Source organism: Diadema antillarum, unplaced genomic scaffold (assembly GCF_040938485.1).
Source record: "Diadema antillarum isolate AM-2024a unplaced genomic scaffold, OU_Dant_1.0 seq00000810_RagTag, whole genome shotgun sequence".
Taxonomy (NCBI): Eukaryota; Metazoa; Echinodermata; class Echinoidea; order Diadematoida; family Diadematidae; genus Diadema; species Diadema antillarum.
Genome location: NW_027271690.1, coordinates 1096822 through 1119484, shown reverse-complemented (window position 1 = coordinate 1119484; position 22663 = coordinate 1096822). Strand labels below are relative to the sequence as shown.

Here is a 22663-nt window from a genome sequence, read left to right as displayed (position 1 = left end):
GATACGACAAACAGTCATAGGACCACTTGAAAACACAGACGTTAGCGGTGATCATGGTGATGAGGACTATGCTTCCAAATGTGAAAGTTCAATGTATCACGAAAGGGTACAAGAAAATTCTTCACAGGCGAGATATTTGATCAGCGTTAGACATTTTTCTATTGTGATTGATGATTTAGTGATTGTGTTTAGTGTTTTTGCTCACGTATAGCCTAAAAAATGAAGCAACTGAGGACCAAACATTACGTATCGGTGGAGATGACGCTCATGAGGTTTTCAGTGATGCAGAATAAAGCGAATTGAATGAGCTCAACGTGCTAGACGAAACTAACCGATCGGGTAGGATGGAGCTGGGGGGACAAGCAATACAAAATGCTTCTTTCGACCCAGAAATAAACGCAATCGCAGCTGGCCTTTCACTCGCGGTCTTGGTTGCCCTAGCAACCATCGGTAACATCATCCTTCTCGCAGCGGTTGGGTTTGTGGTGAGAGCAATGCCAAGGGGCGGATGGATGGCGTTTCACAAACTCATCTTCGCTTTCAGCTGCCTGGAGTTGCTCTACGCATTGGTGCCCTGTCTGATAGCAACGGTCGCCTACCTGACCTCTTGGAATGTGGTCGACAACCAGTCCGTCTGCGACTTCATGGGATGGGTGGCCTTAACGCTAAGGGTGGGATCGATGTGGATCTCGACAACGCTTGCCGTAGAGAGGTATCTCGTCGTGAGTGGACGCAGCAGATTAACGGAGGTGATGGCGGAGAGACTAATGTACGCCGCAATAGGAGGCTTATTCTTGATCTTCGTCCTATCGGCTGTGCCCCTTATGCGAGAAGCTCACATGGTGTCCCTTGCTGATACATCGGGGAGCTACTGTCATTTTGAGTTCACTCCTAAAACGACTCACACGCGCGCCTTCGCCATCGCCTTCGTGGTTCTCATGTACTGCCTCCTACAGGTATCATTGTTCTGTCACGTGTCGTTACTCTGCCAAAGGTCACATGACCGTAGTTCGCCAACCAAGGATGGTGTAGACAGAAATGTCCATTGTGACGCCACTTTACCTAGCAGACGACAGGACGAGGTACAATCCGTGACATTCTCTAGCTGCCTACTCTCCCTCTGGCTGTGGATTTGTGCTCTGCCATTTACAGTAGGTATCTTCGAGAAAAACAAAAGAAAAGTAAAGAGAGACAACAGCATTAATTTGTGTAAATGCAAAGAAATACAATGGGATGATAACTAACAGTTGCAATAACAGTGATGAGCATGCAATTATGATGGGCATTTGATAAGAATGATGACATTTAAATGAAATGACAATTAGATCCTATGCTGTTGAACGTCTGTCCACCAACAAATCAATTTTCGTCATTTCCATAATAAGCAACTCATAATTTTGATTTCAATATGTATAACTGAATCATGTAGCGAGAAATGATGACTTAATAGCATCGTAGGACGTAGGCACGTGATTACGCCTATCGTGCATAATGTATCGTAACCAAAAGTTCGACATTATAATACGGATTCGTTAATATCTTTCCCCTGCCCTGTCTGTGTATGCCTTTACAGATTGCTGTGATACTTGCACAGTCTCAGTACGAAATTGGCGCCAAGTTTGATTTCGCCATAGTCCGTATTCTGACTGTCTGTTCCACGCTGAATCCTTACGTAATTCTGGCGACTTGTGGAAACTACCGAGCGGCATTTTACGATGTAATTTGCTGTAGGGAGGTGGAGTCAACATTCCTGGCAGCCGACAATACTAGATGTAAGTGCAAGCTCTCACTTGAAAAAGAAAAAAAAAGATAGAAAGAAAAGAAAGATGTATGAATGAGTGAGTGATTTATAGACAATTATTCGCAATTATGCGCATATAACAAATCGATAGATGTGTGTGTGTGCAGGTGTGTGTGTACAATAAACGATATAGCCTTGCGTGATACTTTTTGATTATGATGCAATAAACACTGAGACACATTTTAAAAAAGTTGGCAAACTGAGTCAACTCCATTCTTGTTCATATGACATTTGCAATCAAAATTGCTTAAAATCGAAGAAAATTAGAAGAAAATATGGAATATTATTTATGATACTTCGCGAACACTCGAAAGATTTCGATTTGTTCTGTCTGATGATGGACTTCAAAAAATGGTGTAAATGTTACTCTCTCTACTCTCTCTCTCTCTCTCTATAACGTAATATCACTGCGCATGTATGCATCATTGCGAAACGTTTCTGAAATAAGATTTTAAGAATATTATAACAAAGTAGAAGGGGGAAAAAATTCGACCCTGCCAGGACTCGAACCTGGAATCCCCTGATTCGTAGTCAGATGCCTTATCCATTGGGCCACAGGGCCGCCGTGTTCTTGACCGTGAACAAAAGAGATAGGTGTCTTTTTCCCCCCACTGCATGTCATGTCATTTCCGTATGCCAAACTTCTACAGACCAACATCATCACACCACAACGCACACCTCACAGCGCTATAAGCACCTTCTGCACTACTATTCACTATAATTATCGTGAATTTATATAGTGTTTTTTTTTTATTGTATTGTAAGTTTATCTGGGGCCATCTTGCTAGTCAAGCTCTGCTCATAAAGATGGTCCCCTGCATTTCAAATTTCATATGATACTGTTTAAGAAGGTATGCGATCAATGGGAAAATTTGAGACAATTATCGTGACGTCATCTACATCTTTTGCATACTCATATAAAGTGCTCTAAGAACAGTTTACAGATGAAAAGCGGGTGCACATGCAAAGGAAAAAGAGCAATCTATAAATTTTGTTCACGGTCAAGAACACAGTGGCCCTGTGAGGCGCCATATTGAGCTAGTTATACTGCTCAATACTTTCCTAACACAAAGCTACTTTCCTAACACTTTCCTAACACTTTCCTACCCACTTTCCTAACAGATATCAACTCGGGATTGAGCATGCGTGTTCGTGCCGTGCACAAAATGTGTTACAATACTTGTACATGGCACAGGCAACGTCAATGTCTCACGCACGCACAGCATTATGCATATCGTCGTACGTACATGTATTGTCAATGCCAGCTCGACCGTGTCGCGAGTACAACTTTTTGAAAAGTTTCAGTGACCTGTGCCTGGTGTTTATCTCAACTGCATGTTATCATATTGAGCTGATCTTCTTGTGAAAGTATATTTCCAGCACATTTTACATTGATTTGACTCTTTTCATCATCTCTGCCCGTTGCACTGACGTTGACGACAGCCATCGGTATGCAAAAGTGCAGTGGGCTGCAGCGTACGGCGCGACACTGCAAAGGTTTGCACCTGTATTGTAACCACTGTGATTGTAACACATTTTGCACACGGCACGAAGGCGCATGCTCAATCCCGAGTTGATATCTGTTGAGAAAGCGTTAGGAAAGTGGGTAGGAAAGTGTTAGGAAAGTAGGAGAGCGTTAAGGAAAGTATTGAGCAGTCCAACAAGCTCTCACATGAAAAAAAAAAAGAATTTAGAAAGAAAAGAAAGATGCATTAATTAATGAGTGAGCGATTTGTACATACACTATTATTCGCAATTACTGTTGTGCATACAACAAATCGACAGATGTGTGTATGCAGGTATTGTATGCAATAAACAATAGTTAATAGCCCTACGTGGTACTAGTACACTTTTCGATTATGATGAAATAAACTATAAGACATATTGAAACAGAGTCAAATCCATTCTTGTTGGTATGAGGTATTTGCAATTAAAATTGCTTAAAAATCAAAGAAAATATGGGATATTCGTTGTAATACTTCACGAACACTAGAAAGGTTTCGATTTGTTCTGTCTGATGATTGACTTTAAAAAATCTTGTAAATGTTTAAAAATACCGTTTATCCCACTACGCGACCTCCTCTCTCTCCCCCCCCTCTCTCTCTCTCTCTCTCTCTCTCTATATATATATATATATATATAAAGATAGGGGAGGGAGGTCGCGTAATGGGATAAACGATGTTTTTAAACATTTACACAATAATGTATATATATATATATATATATATATATATATATATACTGCACATGCATGCATCATTGCGAAAAGTTTCTGAGATTTGATTTTAAAAAAAAAAAATCACAAAGTAGAAGGTGAAAAGAAAAGAGACACGACCCTGCCAGGACTCGAACCTGGAATCCCCTGATTCGTAGTCAGCCTTATCCATTGGGCCACAGGGCCGCCGTGTTCTTGACCGTGAACAAAAGGTATAGATGGTTTTTTTTTTCTCACTGCATGCTATGTCATACGATATGCCAAACTTCTACAGACCAACATCATCACACCACAATACACCTCACAGCGCTATATGCACCTACTGCACTAAAGATACTGTTCACTATATCGTGTATATCGTGAATGGCGATATGGAATTTTATGAAGATAGTTTAATTTATAGTGTTTTAAGATGGTTTCACTTATTGTGTTGTAAATTTATCTGGGGCCATCTTCCTAGTCAAGCTCTGCTTATAAAGATGGTCCACTGCATGAAAATTTAAGACGATGACGTTAAAAATTAGCTACATCTTTTGCATATTCATATAAAGTGCTCCAAGAACAGTTTGACAGATGAAAACCGCGGTGCGCATGCGAAGGAAAAAAAAAGGAATCTATACTTTTCGTTCACGGTCAAGAGTACAGCGGCCCTGTGGCCCAATGGATAAGGCATCTGACTACGAATCAGGGGATTCCAGGTTCGAGTCCTGGCAGGGTCGGAATATTTTTACACGTTTTTTTTTTCGATTATCTTCTAATCCTATCTCAACACTTCACAATGTCATAATCAATGCATGTGCACTAAACTTACATGGATCGTTTAGTTTATTGGTTGAGATGGGGCTTCAGGTTTTCAGCTTTTTTTGTGTGATAATAAAAAAACCTCTTATGAAATATGAAAGAGCATAAGGAGGGATTGGATGTTTACTTGATGAAAAATGATTTTGAAATGGCTGAATGTTCCACAGACAAAGTAGCCCCAATAAAAGGTGGGACCCACCCTTTATTAGGACCACTTTGTTTTAATTTACTTTTTTTACCCCATTTCAAAACTGATTTTCATCAAACAAACTTTGAATTCCTTTGAATGTGTGCTCTTCAATATTTCCTATACGTGGTTTCTAATTATCTCGCAAAAGTTCAAATCTGAATCCCCCATCTCAACTAATTTCCCATGTCATTCTCTTAACGATTTTCTTTCTTTTTAACAACTTCATACGCAAATGTATGAAATTAACAAGAATATCAACTCATTATGTGATAAAAATTTCCGTATAAAAAACACACAAATATAAATGTGTGAAATGTTTCATATTACAGCTTACACGATCAAAACATAGACTTTTATATAGACATCCATGTATTACGATTCATTGCTACGTTATTATGGGTTTGATTCGTGGTTGTCTTATCATTCTGTCTTCAACTATAGTTAATGTATACAATTTATGTGTAAATTATACAATTTATGCGTAAATAATTTTCCATTTGTCTTTGTTTATCCTTAGTTACTGTAATAATTAACCATTAGTCTCTCAAATTACACATTACGCAGGATGGTAATGACAGTGCAGGCCCAGGTGATCATGACAATGAAAGTTAACCCTCTATGAAACGATATATTTCATATCCCCAGGGGAATTATAGAGTGATGAGCGTATTTATTATGATAAACAATCTTGAATAATTATTATGATAAAAAAAAATCATGCCCATCAAAGTTAAAGATAACATAAAGTTTTGGCATGTTTGGTACCTCAAAATTTTCCCTGAGTTTCCTTGTCTTAGTGTTTCAGGTTAAAGTACCTTTCATATAACTAACACTGTGAGACTTATACTCGCCCCAAAGTGCTCTCATGTCTTAGTAATCATGCCATAATGGTTTCGTATACAATACGTGTATATTGATTGTCGCGGTACCGCGTCGAGTTAAACTAACGGCTCGTTTGATTTTTTTCAGAGCCCGCTCTGGGATGCTCTGGTACGAAACCATTATTGCATGATTACTGAGACATGAGAGCACTTTGGGGCGAGTAAGTCTCACAGTGTTAGCTATATGAAAGGTACTTTAACCTGAAACACAAACTAAGACAAGGAAACTCAGGGAAACTTTTGAGGTACCAAAACTGTTGTTATCTTTAATTCAGCTCAGTTACCGTTATTATGATTATGTTCTAGCACTTAACATTACCATCTATCATACGTTTAGCTGTTTCTTCTTTACGTTTGGACATTTAGTTGTCAAACCGAGTTATCTTTACACTGTCATATAACCATCACATCAAATTTGTATTCCCACCCAAGGTCATACAATGATAACTTACGGAATTTGTGACGTTCGTGCTGAATGAAATTTCACACCAAAGAGTATATGAAAGCAAATATTTCAAAGAACTCTGCGAATAAGAATTGGCAAATCACATTATCTATACGCATCGGCGTTTATGGATGAAGGCCAAATGTTTCATCCAGATCCGTGACCCTGCATGGGTATACATAACAAACTTTTGAACAGCCTTACTATAATTCAAAAAAATCAAACTCTTTTTAACCATCAACTTTAGACAACAAAAGGAGAGAGAGAGAGAGAGTGTGTGTGTGTGTGTGTGTGTGTGCGTATGTATGTGAAAATAGCTGTAAGCATTGCATCCTGTTTGAAATTGATTAGCTGCATGTACTCAATCCCATTATACAGATTATAGCTTAATTACGAAAGCGTGATGTATGTCATTAATTCACGAAAATTGGTCCATTTACAATGTAAACCATGCGTAGGCCTACCAAACGATAACGAGAATCACCGTAACGATTAGCTCGATGAACATTATCTATGTATAGAATGCACATGGAACGAATTAGGGTCGAAATGGGAGAGAGAGAGAGAAAAAAAAAACACCCACAGGTATCCTGCATGAACCTGATGTACTTTAGGAACAAAAACCTAAATTTATTCGAAATCGTAAATTATCAAATAAACAGCAACAACAACAAGGTAACCAGCATCAATATATAATAATACATGTTTTTTTTAAATACACAGCCAAAATTTGCGTTAACTTCAGTGACGCTGAGAAGAATGAAAACTCTTTATGTTACAAATAACATTTCCCACTTTTGATCCTTAATAGCTCATAAACTATACATCAGATAAAACTGTCATTGACATGAGTAATAGCTGAATAATGTACAATTTGATTTGAATATGAAAACCATTACCAGTTTCATGAAATCAATGATCAATTTCAAAGTAAGGTTCCAGATTTTGGTCAAATTTAAACCCTCTGTACAAAACCTGAACTTTACACAGGAACTAATGACGTATATGTGAGTGTGTACTTATCAGACCCTGAACAATGGATCTGGATACCACCTGTTCAGAGCTCTACCCCAAGGCACATGAATGCTTATTGATTATTTATGATGGATTGCCCTTGGCACTGCTAATCTGAATTCTAGCAAAGGGTGAAATGTATGCACATGAAAAAAGTAACACATGTTTCCATGTGCTTGCATACACCACATTTCAGAATGAATAAAGACTAGCTGTGATAGTGTAATTCCTCATGAAAAAATAATTGAGCATTCAAATTCCCTCAGGACCATTGTCTGGGTGTCAATTACACACTCCCATATAATATACACACCAATTGACTTCTGTGCAAAGTTAAAATTTTGTGCAGAGGGTTGAACTTGAAATAGAGCAAAATCTGCAACCTAACTGAAAAATTAATGTTTAATTTCATGAAACTGAACTATTTACGCTGTCGTTTTAAAATTGCCTCCAACAAGATTGTACACTATTCAGCTATTGCTCATATCAATGTCAGTGTTATCTGATGTGTAGTTTTTGAACTATTCAGGATCAAAAGTGGGATTTTTTTTTGTGGTAACACCTAGTATATATATATATATATACATACATACATACATACATATAAACATAAACACACACACATATATATGTACATATATATATATATATATATATATATATATATACATATATATATTAGGACTACCCACTACCGAGGTTTAAGTGAGCATTACTGTGATAGACCAAAAAAAAAAAAGAGAGAAAAAAAATATGGGTGCTCCTTACTTAACAGAAACCACATGTTTGAACTGAGACTGTCCCATGGATAATTTGCTTTACTGTTATGATGAACTAAAATTTTTGCATGCATTTTTTTCTAACATTCAGTTTAATTCAGTATCATTTTTAAATATTGTCATCGTAGTTTAAATGCTGAACTGCGAATGATTTACAATGCTACATTTCTATTGTGAATGAGCCATTCGAAATTCAAATATTGTATAGTCCAAAGTACGGATATCTACAACTCACATCACAACATTTCAATGTAGCAAAGAAAACAATAATCATGATCGACCGCAAATTATCTTAAAAGACTATTCAATGCTTGTCGACAGACTTGCAGCAACTATACTACAGTATAATCATACCATTGGAAGTGAGGATCTAAGATAATTATGTATTATTGCAAATATGTATTTTGAGCCCGTGCCCTTCGATAGAATTGTGTCAGGAGTGAAATGGGTGGGGGTGGGAAAGGAGCTATCCTTTAAATACTCACACAGGAAAAAAAAATACTCGCACACCCCTTAGCCTTTCTTGGTAAATGATTGTTTTTCGGCGATACATAAATATTGGATAAGATAGCAAATCTCATTATCATTATCATTATCATTAATATTACTAATATTATCATTATCATTATCATTGTTATTATTATTATTATTATTATCAATATTATTATTATTAGTATTATCAATATCATTATTAGCTGTGGGTGTATTGAGACATATGTAGTATGGACAAACATTGTATTGGAGAGGTCAAAAGGTTTTCTCGGGCTTATAACTACTACTAGTATCGTGATTTCAGAAGATGTCATACGAAATACACGGAAGTGAAGTTATCCATGCACTTAGGATATTGCTAAAACAAGAAATGATTACAAAACGCCAATGGCATAAAAGCAAAAATAACGACCCTGCCAGGACTCGAACCTGGAATCCCCTGATTCGTAGTCAGATGCCTTATCCATTGGGCCACAGGGCCGCTCCATGCTTGTATGTGTGTTACACAGTATAATAACGTTGCATGCTTGTATTGTACACAGCGAGAAAGCGCGCCAATGAGGTTTCTGTGTATTCGCGCGAGACCGCAAAATTATTGATCCAAAGCAAGTCTTCTTTTCAGACCCTAACACCATTTATGCTCGCTGGCAGATATGGCGCTGTGTATTCTTCAACAATAATCATTTCCTATAAGCAAATTTGGGGTAGTAAAACAAGCAAATTGCGTCATCTGTGAAGAGAAAGCACATAAATTGATATGCTGGGGTATTTTTGTGTTTCCTATTGCGGGATCAAACATATCAACCTGCTTCGCAGGCACAGAAATGTCCGAAAGGTAGACTTTGTATACTAGTACATGTACAGTACATAACATTGTGAACTCTGATACCAACTTATTACCATGAAGCTACAAACCAATTGACGCCCTAATACTGTGTATTGATATGTTATCATGTTCCACAATTCTACAGCTCCATGATTCCTGGTTACATGAAACAACGCAAAACCATTCTACATCTCTATAGCATTTCGTTTTGAAACAGCTGAGACAGAAAAATTATGACAAACAAAATAACTCTGTTTATAATTTCATTGAAGAAACAACAAACTCATGATACAATGTACTAGTAGGTTTCAACTTAAGTTGGCGATCTATCACCTATTGGTCTAATCAAAAATTAAAACAAGAGATCATAAAGAAAGCTGTAGACATAATAAGAAATATTATTAGAAATGGAATGCCTTGATACAAATATATAAGAGATTTCTTCCCCTACAGTTAACTATCAAACATGGTAATATTCAGGAACATAACCCGGGACATAACCCCATAGGCATATATTTTGGTATAACTTCTCTGTCATACACGGGGAAGAGAGATCAGAAGGCGGGCTAGAAAGGAAGAGAAAGAGAAACATAAGGATGTATAAATAATTATAATGTAGATAGATAAATAGATAGATTGGGGGGGGGGGGCACATGAGACCGATCACTGAACTAACCATGGAACATCAATTTGTGGTATACACTGTATCAAAATAAACCTAAATACATGTACAAACAATGAACCGGGAGGTGGTTCTCTCTTCCACCTCCCTGAAAGGCACGCATGAGAACGTGAGAAGAAAAGAGGTCCCTGGGAGCAGCTGGAACGGAGAGAGAGAGAGAGAGAGAGAGAGAGACGGGGAAAGAAGGGGAGAGAGAGCGGGAGAGAAACAGAATCTAATTCAATATAAAACACAAGAAGTCGTAACGGCCCTGTGGCCCAATGGATAAGGCATCTGACTACGAATCAGGGGATTCCAGGTTCGAGTCCTGGCAGGGTCGTATTTTTTTTTCTTTTTTTTTTCCTTCTTTTTTTGTAGGGTGGGGGAATCCATCTCTGCATGGATTGATGGACGCAAGATGTTGTGGACCTAAATGTACAGATATGTTTTTCTTTTAATGAAAATAATTGCATCTATGTAAAAAAAATAAAATACTCCAAAAGAGACCAATTACAAGCATCTCTCTCTAAAAAAAAAAAAAAAAAAAAAATGATTAGTATCTGAAATCACCATGAAATTAAAGAAAAAGAATGCATGCAAACCACCCGAAAGAAAACAGAAAAATCATCTTAACTCCTTATTGCATGATAGTTTTGAAGGAATTTAGTGGGTTTATCTATTTGTGCATACAGTAATTTGATCGACAAAATACATAATGGCAGCACATTCCTTATGTTGTATAACAGTGTTTTTTTTTCGAATATTATACCTAGCTTCAAGAAATGCGTAGACGTCAGTAAAGAGTCAGTCTCTGATGCTGAGAGAAAAGAAGAGATTTTATATTGCGTATACTGATAAACTCGTTAAGTGTATGTTTTTAACGCAACCCGTACTATGGCATACTTGTCTAGTGATAATAACATTTCATAACGACAGTTTTGTCAACAGTATAACGGCTGTGATAACAATCTTGGATTTAATCTTGAATGTTAATAATAGCATAATTCACCCGAGTATTTGTGTACTATGATGCTCATGATTTTTATCTTGGCTGATAACTAAAAGTCTTAAAACACTGAATAATCTGTGCGTATGAAGGACAATGCGTCAATCAGTTGCAATAAAAAACAACTCGACCAAAGAATCATTACTTTAAATACTGTAATCTTAATGTCTGCTGTCTGTTTGTTTTAGTTATCCATCCTTGTATTTCTTCTTTTCTGCTTAGATTTAGAGGAAGCTGGATTGCAAGGCGAGCTTTGTCGATCTTCTGGCAGATCCGAACTGGTGCCCGATCACAGGCAAGTATTCGACCGTAGTTACACGTATTATATACATCCGTATACATTATTGTTGTTTTTGAAATGAATGTCGGGTTTCTGGAATAAAATAAAGTCACTGCGAACATTCGGATAAAGTACACATACATTAGGCATGCGCTTTCATGTCCTTTGCAACCCTTGACTCTCTGTTGATGAGATATTTGCATTGTATCTAATCCAAACCCCTTTCCTGCATACAGTTATAGACTTAATGTTAAATACAACACGTTTATGTACAAGACAACAGATATTCTCTCTGTATATTCATATCCCTGTATATGCCATTAGAGGACAAGTTCACCTTCATCCACATATTGTAACGAAAGGGTAAATTTGCCTTCCTTCTGATGATGAGAATACAGGGAACCTTCGTTATTAGTTATTAGTGCATAGATGTATTGCAAAATCTGGCACCACACACTCAGCATGCAGTTCAATCGGTCACTCAGGTGAGAGAACAGCTAATATAGTAGTAATAGAGTAGAACGGACACAATCTCTTCCGGACATGACAGCAAGTTTATTGTCTCATCCCAACTCGCAGTGTATACAAATCAGAACAGATTCTCTTGACCGGATCTCCAGCCCGAATTCACAGTGTTTCGATTCGCAGTGTTTTAGCAAGGTGACTCCCTGAGAGACTCAAAAAGTGTTTAGTATAGTCCGAGCTCGCAATGTTTTGATCTCTACAAGCAGGGAGGTGGTCTCTTCCCACCTCCCTGCTACAAGTAGCCGGTATTTATACCATTCATACGTCCCTGGGCCTTGCCTGGGCGGCACGCGACCAAGCCCCAAGAGAGTACAGATAACTGTATGGCCACAAGGCTGGACCGAAGAACTTAGTCCTTGACCTAATTCGCTGAGGGCAAGTTGAGGACATGGTCAGGTCAGGTCAGTGGAGCGAGGACACTGTGGTCCCGAAGGAGAAGATAACAGTCGGGGAAATCAAAGGGACTTGGAAGGGAGGAGGACTTGTCGCAGACAGAGTAAATAGAATAACAGATGGGGGAATGGAAAGGGGGGACCGTTAATTCCAAAATATTACGTAACCACAAATAACGGACTATCATGGAGGTAGTTATACCTCCATGGTCTAACTCACAAGACGTGTGACTGTTATTTGAAATACTATCGTCAAAATCAGTAACAATGCGAATTGAGAAACTGCAGCAATATTGACTTGATTTGATTTTTGTTTTCTGCATTATCATTGCACATGCAGACACACAATCACGTTGGTGCCATAATGATTATATTGGTAGTTTTTTCTACATTGCCTTTAATGTACAGCAAAACATAATCAGCGATATAATGAATAATACAGAATATTAGCAGAACAGTCATCAGCGAAAGTTGAGGAAAATCGAACAATCCGTTCAAAAGTTATGAATTTTTAAAGTTTCTGCTGAGTCACCATGCTCGATTAGAAGATTACTACAGCCTGTGATGTCACATCCATGGGTGTGTAGAACGATACAAAGAAAATTCAACATTTATTATTTCCACTTTTCTCGCATGATAAAATAGCACTTGACCTTGTTGACTTGTCTCTTTCGGAAGGCAGGGGGAATAATATCAGTGACAGTTCGAGGAAATGTACATTTCTTTTTTTTCAAAATATCAAATTTTGTTAAATTGTCTTTATGTTTTCCTTGTATCGTTCTATACGCATGTGACATCATAAGTAGTAGTCTTCTAATCCAGCAGTGACAGCGCAGATACTTCAAAAATTCATAACTACGTCTTTTGAAAAGATTGTCCGTTTTTCCAAAAACTTTCACTGATGTGTTCTACTAATATTCTGCATTTGAAGGTGGACTTGTCCTTTAATATCTCTCTCTCCCGCCTCTCCTCCCTCCTACCATCTCTCCCTGTGTTTGTCTGTCTGTCCGTCTGTCTCTCTCCCTCCCTCCCTCCCTCCCTCTCTCTCTCTCTCTCTCTCTCTCTCTCTCTCTGTATTACATAAACCTATAACTGCGCTTAGGTTTGAGAGTATAAAAAAAAAGATCAAACATGAAGTTTTGTCTGTGTTTGTATTTCGTTTTTTCTGATAAGTTATCGTATTTATTTATTGTATGGTTGTTTTATGTACTGTTCATGCTGGTTATGTAAGAGCGCCATGAGCATCATTCTTGATGACCTTCAGCGCAATATAAGAGGCCACTATTATCATTATTATTATGATTATGATTATGATTATGATTATTATTATTATTATTATTATTATTATTGTCATTATTATTATTATTATTATTATTATTATTATTATTATTATCATTATCATTGTTGTTGTTGTTATATACTAGTAACTGAGTAAAGGGCTGCATCAGAACGAGGGTTCATGTAATATATTCTTCTAAAAAATGTTATGAGCAAAATAAAAACGGCGACAATGCACAAATGAAAACCAAGGAGAAATATTAGTATATATGTAAAATAATGATTAAACAGAACAAAACAAAAACAAAGCCTTCGGCAAACCAAAATAATTATACTAATGAGAGAAGCTATTCTGGTTCACGGACTGATAAGATGATTTCGCGTTATTCAGAACCGAGCGAGAAAGATTATAGGGCTGATTAGTACCAAATTATTTCCATTGGATATTTCGTGTGCCACGGCGCCACAGCAAATAAACACATCAAATATAATAGTAATGCCGAGTGCTATAAGGTTTGAGAGACAGTGTAAAATATTCATGCCAAATACCTTGTCCGTGGGACTGATTGTGACCTGGTGGCACAAGAAATATCTTATAATATATGAAACGGGCAAACCGCACACACTATCAATACAAATCGAAAACATCGTTATTTTGATCCTTGCTGGACATCGCCTCATACGTCATAGCGAAGACTATTTATGGAATGAGTTGACTGACATCTTCTACAATGACCTTCGAATGAAAAACGACCGAGAAGAAAACAACTACAGCATGCAGTAACAAGAAACACGATTAATCTAGCCACGCAGACGCAGGCAATTAATTTGGGAAGGACACCAGCACTGACACGCAGCTGTGATATGGCGTATAATGCCTCATTTGCCTTGGATTATCGATCTTATGTCTTGGTTCGCTGAGCGGCAACTCATTGATCTACAGAAAGCAAACCCCACGCAGTATCAATAATCGTCATTCAGTACTCTGTCAAAATACATTTGACACAAACAAACAAACAAACAAACAAACACACAATCAAATATAACATTGATAAATATAATAAAATGACTGGGAGGGGGAAGCAAGAAAGGCCAAACAGACAACCACACAAACAAATAAATAAATAAACAAACAAACAAACTAAATATTTGATCTCGAATCTTCCTGACAACAGTCTTTAGGTATACGCTGAAGTTTCTAACAACGTTATGAAAACAAAGCTCATTAAGCATGTTTAACTTTTTTTTTTAAATTGGATATAATGCAGCTAATAAATGTGATTGTTAGTAATGACGATATTCATGAAGTCATTGAAGATTATAGGTCAAAGATAACAATCAACCTGTACGTTACATCTGGGTTGTTACTGGCTTTTTCTCCAACGGTCTGACCAACTGACGAATCTCCAGTCAGCCGACTGTGAGATATTATTTGTAATATCAGTATTATTTCCTGAGATCAGGTCAAACCATTGCTGCGGGTTTTTTTTTTTTTTTGGGGGGGGGGGCGGACATAATTCCGAAGATGGTGCGGATTTAGTGATAGCAATTACACGTTTTCCTATAGAAGACATAGTGAGAAAGAACGCTATTAGGGAGGCTCGCATAATGATGGGCTGTTCCCCTCTTGTCCATAATTACCTTCCTTTTGACTCAAATTTGACACCGAACAAGCGACTGGATGCCTTGAACATTTAGTATAGCTGGTGCTGAGAGGGTGAGGATCACAAATTTAATGAGCTGGATGAAATATTGATGGAAAAACCAATCTGTTTACTCGTGGGTGTACAGATACAATCTAAGTCGTCATCCCTGGCTCAGTGATTGACAATACAGCCCATGATCCCCGGAAATGGAAATATGATATCACTTGAGAGATGACGTATAGAATGAGCTTATCGTTCTCTCTTGTCTTTTCAATACATGATCGAAAAATCTCTTACTCTTATAACAAAGTCTATTTCCACGTATAATGCAACAGAATGATTTACTGGATTTTGGTTTTATTCACTATTGCCATGCATAAGTAGGCCTGGATATATGCTGTTCATAAGGGTTGAAGACACAAGGGCGAAAACGTAACAATACCTAGTGGAAAGAATGAATTTTCATTAACTGGGTTAAGGTGTCTTTAGAAATGTCATCTAAAGAGAAAAAGAGAAAACAAAAACAAAAAGAGCGAAAATTCGCACGACACATATTTTCAACCAGAAGGAAAGAAAAGATTTGAAAGAAAGATGTCAGTCTCATGTATGTGAGCATTGTGTGTTTATCAGAAGCTATATCCTGCTCTTGACCGGGAGGGGAGGCGGGTAGACATGGTAGAGGGAGGGGAAAATATATCAAACTGCATATAAAAATCTAGACTTCTTTTTCAGAAGCAATTGATGTAAAAACAAAAGCAAAATAAAACTTCTGTTTTCAAATTGCATAATATTTCACTATGTTTATGTTGTTGTTGCATCTTTTTTTTTTAAATTCAGATTGAATATGGTGACAAATGTGTGCGAAGATGTAAATATCCACGCCGCGACCAACAACCATGCACATCACACTATCACTCAAGATCAACCTGTGACGTCAGTGCCTTCGACGGCTGCAGACGCGTACCCTGATTGGCCACTTGTCCCTGTCGTGCATATCGACCACGCCGATCCCGCTCATTCCGCTCGACCAATCCTAGTCGAGGACACCCAGCGGAGATCGACGTCGACGCTACAAAATGATTCTCGGATCTTCGTGATCTCTCACGGACAGAACGGCGACCTGGTGTATCGAACGTCGTATGACGGGGGTCCATTACCTGACGACGAATGGTCACGACGGAGCGTAGACCACGGAGACAGCTACTCAAGCGAAGGTAAGACCATAGAGCTACTCCGTGGTGAGACCAGGAGGGTCACATTCCACTATCATGTTTGGTAAGACTCATAATCATAATGACAACAATATGATATTATGATAACCATAATCATAATCATAATAATGACAATTATACTGGGGGGGGGGAGGTCTGATATCATGTTTTGAGATATTTTGCTAGAAAAAAAATTAGATATTCAACATGATAAACCTCTTGAAATGCTATATAGTAGAAAAAGTCTATTACTATGGTTCTTATGAACATGCGGGTTATAACAATTAAATCCTTATCAACAAGCTGCTTTTTTTCCCTCAGAGACAGGTTTGCAATCGGAAAAGACGAATTAATTCACTACCTTTGCTCTTTATCATTATTAAGTCGAAATTGTGAGGGAATAACTTTAATAAGGGAGAGAAAGGCGTCCAATCAGCCAATTTAACATAACATGACCTCACAAAATAAACCACTCGTACTCTTAGCCTTTCAAGTCTGAACAATACGAGAATAAGACAAACTGCCTTACAAGGTGTTGGAAATAGAGCTCATCTGTCTCTGCAAGAAGGGTTTAGTCTATAGCAACGCACGTGTGCATCCATCAGTCACTCTGTTCGTCAGTCTCATTAACAACCCCAATCATAACTCGGTTTCAAAACTGTTCAGACACTGAAGTTTATATGACTGAAATATCTCGTGAATTAAATCGTCTATGTCGTGAATTAGGCCTACTAGTGGCTTGTATGGTTGCAATCTGAACAACGAATTAAGAATATATAGAACGTTAACTTTCTTTAATAATTGAAATTATGTCGGCAGCGTCACAAGCACTCAGACTTCATGTATCAGATGTATCCAACTGTATTTCATTAACATTAGCCTTCAGTATTTTTGTGTCATTTCATCATCAATGCTCTCTCCGTTACAAGTTAATGGTAATGTATAGGATATATTGCCACGTGGTTGCAACAGACACGAATGAATAATGTACTACACTATGTGCTTCTTCTTTGCTCCTCTATACAATATGCAGCGATAATTATTAGTGGAGCTATCCTTATATGGACCGCATGATAGACCAATCGCGTATAGACCAGTATAACTGTATACGATTCCCTCGATCTTGACTGTCCCTGTAGCTATGTTCTCCCCTGCAAGCTATAACCGCCTAAGCAAACTACACGACCGAAAGATCGGTCTGTATCTTGTCGGGAACATGTTCCGCTCAGACTACGGAGGAAAGTAGTATAATGTCCAAAATGATTTTGTTATTTAACTGATAGGAACGCGTCCACGACAGGCATAAAATGTTGCTAAATAATGGTAAAAACAGAGATAAAACTACGCTATGCAAAGTTCGTATGGTCTATTACAACCAATTAAGCTTATTAATGATTGAATATAGTTGTATTCGGACTACTGACTTTTTCCTCGTAAAAAAGTTCTACAAACTTTCATTTTGGCGGATGGTGCGCAGTGCTCTGGCCAGTGTCGTTGGCCATATTGATGATAGCACGCTGACAACTCTCCTCCGATAAAATTTCAGGGGCGTCACAACTAGATATGCAGAATACCCGTTGGGTGGCATTCATATTTAAAAGCAGAGGTGTATTCAAAATGGCCGATCTGTCGAAACAATATCATTTCAGATTGGACAAAATAATAATATTTATAAACCCTTCGCTTGGTCTGGTATTAGAAAGCTGAGTGAGTTTGTTGGCATGTTTGTTTCGTTTTTTGCACCTATTCATGTTTTTTTTTGTAACTTGAGCTTTGTCAATGCGGTTATTGTATATGTATTGTATTAATGTCGTTTTTTTCTTCAGGATTTGTAGAACAGCGCCCCTTTGCTGAAACAACTGCCTTGATCGAATAAAAGCTTAGCTGAAAAGGAATAGGTGTATACGCGACATTCTAACAAGACAGTGTTTCAATTCGTCTTTGTTCTCCATGTACAGGATCTGGAAGTTGGAGCGAATATTCTGGAAAGGAGGACGGGGAATATTTCTACCCGGAAAGCTCTGATTCACATGGATATGTCATCACACTTCCGGTCAACATGCCTGGTCGAGGATCAAGCGAAACCGTTGAAAGGATATTCTATATCCAGGAACCTGTTCCTCAATTGGACAGCACATTTGAAAATGGAGCTTCGGTTCCGAATCACGAAGAAAAAAGATCTGTCGATCATTCTTTTCCGGTAGCGGGACAAATTTCATCTGCAGGAAGCGTTGCGAGAACAGCTTTTCGTGAGGGTGGAACGGTCGCTTTCGACAGAGATTCTTATGACGTAAATAACAACGGACTCTCCTACGGAGGGACACAAATTGACCATCTGGCAGTAGGTGAAAATGATGAGGACCTACAAGAGCTGGAGCTGACCCGAATAGAGGCGGAAATACGTGGCAGAATCCTGGGACGAGCTGATCTGAGGAGGCTGAAAGGCAGAAGGAGCAGCGCGCCACCAAACATTGTCTCCACAGAAGACATCCCTGTGGAAACATCCCTATGTCAACAGGCGAGTAGACCGTCTTCCAGTGGGGTTATGTCGCCAGGAGCTGCACCTAATGAGACAAACGGAAGTAAACAGGAAGTAACGCAAACCCCTAATCCATTATCAGTGAATCGTGAGCAAACGGTGCGCTTGCATGGCCCACTGTCCACGGACCCCCAGGCGGTAACGTTGGCATTTCAGCAAGCGATGATGGCACATGCGCAACAAATCAAAATACGCAGCGAACATTGTGAAAAGAGCACCAAACATGGGAACCTCACTAGGAAACACTCTTCTATGCCTACGGTACCTGTTATCAGCATTACTTCCGCTGAGGACGGCGATGACGAATCGAATGATGGTTGGTCACAGAGAGGTCGCGGGAGCGATTACCGCTTCCTTGCGCCCATCGCCGAGGAGGTTGGCTTCACTAGTGATCGATCATCACCTCGATCATCACCTCGATCCTCGCGATTTCTGTCAATGTTGACGACGAAACACGAAAAGGTACATCGCGTGCCGCGGACGACGCTGCAGATCATGTCTACCATGAAGCTCCAAGAGGATCTTCTGAAGACGTCATCACCTCCATCTTCATCATTAAGTGCTGAAGCAAATTCTCAAATTGACTTGGAAAATAGAGATGCTTCCCGTTGCAGTGACAACGTGCAGGAAGCGGAACATGATGAACGGAAGCAGTATCACTCGGATGGTGACCTCAAAAGGAATCGCGGCACATCACTCGATATCTCTGCCGAGACAGACCCGAAGCACAAAGTATCCTCCGAAACTCTGGAAGAAGTAGGGAACATTGTCGAGCGTCTTGGGCGAGAGAAACACTTTGCTACAGATCCACTTTTGCAGACACCAGAGTGGGAACTGGTCGAGCAGGCGATGCAGGGAAAAGTCAACGTTGGATTCGTGAGTGACGAAGATGATTTGGCATATCAAAGGGAAGATGACAATCGAAAATCACATTTTCCCGGAAGAGAAACCGACATTCGGAAATGCTCATCGGTAGTAAATGAGGCGGGAGGTGGACAAAGAATGAAAACCTGTCCGTCTGTGACCTTGACGAGACAAGCTAAAGTGCGTGATGACTCCATTCCAGATAGTGGTGACGCCAGCGATCCATCCTCGCAAAGAGATAACTCTCTTACACTTTTCGAGACCACAGTGCCGACGTTTCCCGAAGACGAGTTCACCTTATCCGCCTACCCAGAAGAACCGCCTTCACCGCTTCAGAGATTGGATCAACTTATCAGTGACTCGTCTGGACATTCCTCACAAGATGAAAAGAGTACTAGCAATGACGATAATGAGCAACGTAACTCCGAAATATCTGAGGAGGGAGAATTAAGACTGGTCGATGTGCAGGAAATAAACGAAACTAGTGATAGTGATATGTTGACGCAAAATGATTTAACGCAGGAGACAAGAGGGCAAAGATCACCTAAGATCCCACTGCATGGAATTAGTTCATATCCATTACTGCGCATGCCAGCGTTTTCAATGGACGGATCACTCTACATTCTGTATCCGAACAAGTTGAATGGGCGGGAAATTGCCGAGGTCACAATCAGTGGAAGCGGCAGCGACCTGAATGGATCCAAACAGATAAGACGAGTTGTGAGGGTGTCGTCACTGGGGAATGAAGGCGATTTGAAAGAGGACATTAACGACGAGTCGATGAGGCCTTCCGTTTTGCCAATCAAGAGGAGACAATTTTTGGACATTCATGAAAAGCGACAGTTGCCTGGTATTAAGGTGGCAATGGTATAACTAGACTGCACTGCCTGAAAATGCGCAATTGATTCTGGAAATGTTGAAATTTACTTACATCTAAGTGGACAACAGGCTTTTTATGCTATTACATTGTACAGCTTATTAACTAAATATCACTTACGCCGATCGAACTATCTGATCAAGCCATTCAATTTAGAATAAAAATCAAACAAACACGAGTAGATATGGGCATCCAATAGATAGGTGATGGAACATCAGTGACAAACATTCTAGATATCAAGCCTTAACAGGTCACTCTGAACGGTAACTTACTGCACATGTGCTGAGTTATCGACGCAAACGGGCTTGCCTTTATTGTTTTCTGAATTCGTGAGAATGCCATGCCATTTTTCATTGTCACGAATATCTGTGTTGTTCGTCATCATTTATTTGTTTAAGATGACAATTGAAGTTTTGAATTTTTCACACGCACACACACAGCATTTGATTTCAACTGCCCTACTTGAACACTTTTTTTTTTCTTCTGGCACCATATACGCACTGCATGGCAAGCATTAAATCTAAAATGTCTGTTATATAAGCGCCAGGTCAACTTCACATCAAACGGGGAATTAACTTGCTTCCAGCTGGTAGAATGTGTGTTTTATCAATGTCATCCTGAAACAAAACAAAACAAAACAAAACAAAACAAAACAAAACAAAACAAAACAAAAAATAGAAATAAGAAACAGCACGGTGTGTATTGTACATTGTACCTCTGTCAATCCATGTGCCGATGATGTATCGCAGAATACATACAATAGTCACTTAATATTCTGACGACCAAAATCTATCTCATACAAAAAACAACAACAGCAGCAACTTAAACATTGTTAAAAGCACCTGTATGAATTTCTAAATGTTCTAAATCATAGTTACAAGGAAATGGAAGTGTAAACTAATTATGCATGGTGTGTGTTTTCTTTTGAGGAAAACATGATAATTTGAAGTATACAGTGTTGTTGCGTGAGAGAAAAACGTGGCTCATTCTTTTAGCATATCACAACTCCTTAGTCTAGGATCGCAAGCCTTCCATCCGAAGTAATATGGAAGAAACTTGATTATAAGTTCCAGATAAAATTCAAACAATACATGTAATTCCAAAGTTATTTGATTTTGATTTCAAGAGGGCAAAGGGATAATGACATATAAAGTAATATGGATGCCTCATGACTTGGGAGAATGTAGGCCTAGAACCGAGGAGCACTTTCTGTGAATGAGTCACGCCAAGCCAACGAGAAGATGCAAGAGAGTGGTCCATAGGAAGTGAAGATGGTGCACATTGTTAATGTGAATATGCCATGTGCAAGTTTCGGGGGGGGGGGGCAGTGTTAACAAATATCAGGTTGATGCTACAATCAAGACTACAAACAAAATCGACGCATTTCTCTTGTAACCAGTGATGTTTACGACTGTTTTTTGTGTGCTTTCTACGAGTGATGAGTATTCCCTAAGCCCCGTTCAGATCTCCTGGAATAGTGAAGAGAAATCGCCTGTTCTGTCACAGGAGATAAGTGTGAATTTCCAATTGAACACCACATCTGCCTCAAAGTCGGATGAATTAAATACGAAAAAGACCGGCATCTGACTCGGCAACACTATGTGTATGAGAGACTTCATTCTTTGTGTTGTGTTTGGAGTGTGTCTCACTAACGAGTTACCATCTGCACTGGAAAGTGTGGACATCTGTTTTATGTTTAATACTACACTTAAGGCAGAGATTCACTTGACCATGGCCACCCGGTTTGACGTAGAGAGTTCAGCTAGCAATCCAGTTATCCAATATGTGATTCCTATGAAATAGGATATGTTAAATGACCATTTTCATATCTACTGACAGAAAGTTGCCTGTAAGCATTAAAGAAAATAATATCTCTCTCACACCCCTTTTGATTACCCCCCCCCCCCCCCGAACTACATGATGGTGATTAATTTTTAATG

General features: G+C 38.9%; 1 protein-coding gene and 4 non-coding genes across 5 annotated transcripts; 3 read left to right on the top strand and 2 right to left on the bottom strand.

Moving 5' to 3' along the window:
- The first annotated feature begins 344 nt into the window (after positions 1–344).
- LOC139739673 (uncharacterized) lies at positions 345–20723 on the top strand. The gene is made up of 6 exons (XM_071650284.1): positions 345–1151; positions 1574–1772; positions 11334–11406; positions 16070–16446; positions 18402–18965; positions 19065–20723. Exons 1-6 carry the CDS (start codon positions 345–347, stop codon positions 20717–20719), a joined length of 3675 nt encoding a protein of 1224 aa, XP_071506385.1. The 3' UTR covers positions 20720–20723.
- Positions 2291–2363, bottom strand: Trnar-acg (transfer RNA arginine (anticodon ACG)). Its single transcript has one exon. It is a non-coding gene; the product is annotated as a tRNA-Arg (tRNA).
- On the top strand, positions 4663–4735 carry Trnar-acg (transfer RNA arginine (anticodon ACG)). The gene has a single exon. It is a non-coding gene; the product is annotated as a tRNA-Arg (tRNA).
- On the bottom strand, positions 9027–9099 carry Trnar-acg (transfer RNA arginine (anticodon ACG)). The gene has a single exon. It is a non-coding gene; the product is annotated as a tRNA-Arg (tRNA).
- Trnar-acg (transfer RNA arginine (anticodon ACG)) lies at positions 10373–10445 on the top strand. Its single transcript has one exon. It is a non-coding gene; the product is annotated as a tRNA-Arg (tRNA).
- Positions 20724–22663: the final 1940 nt, after the last annotated feature.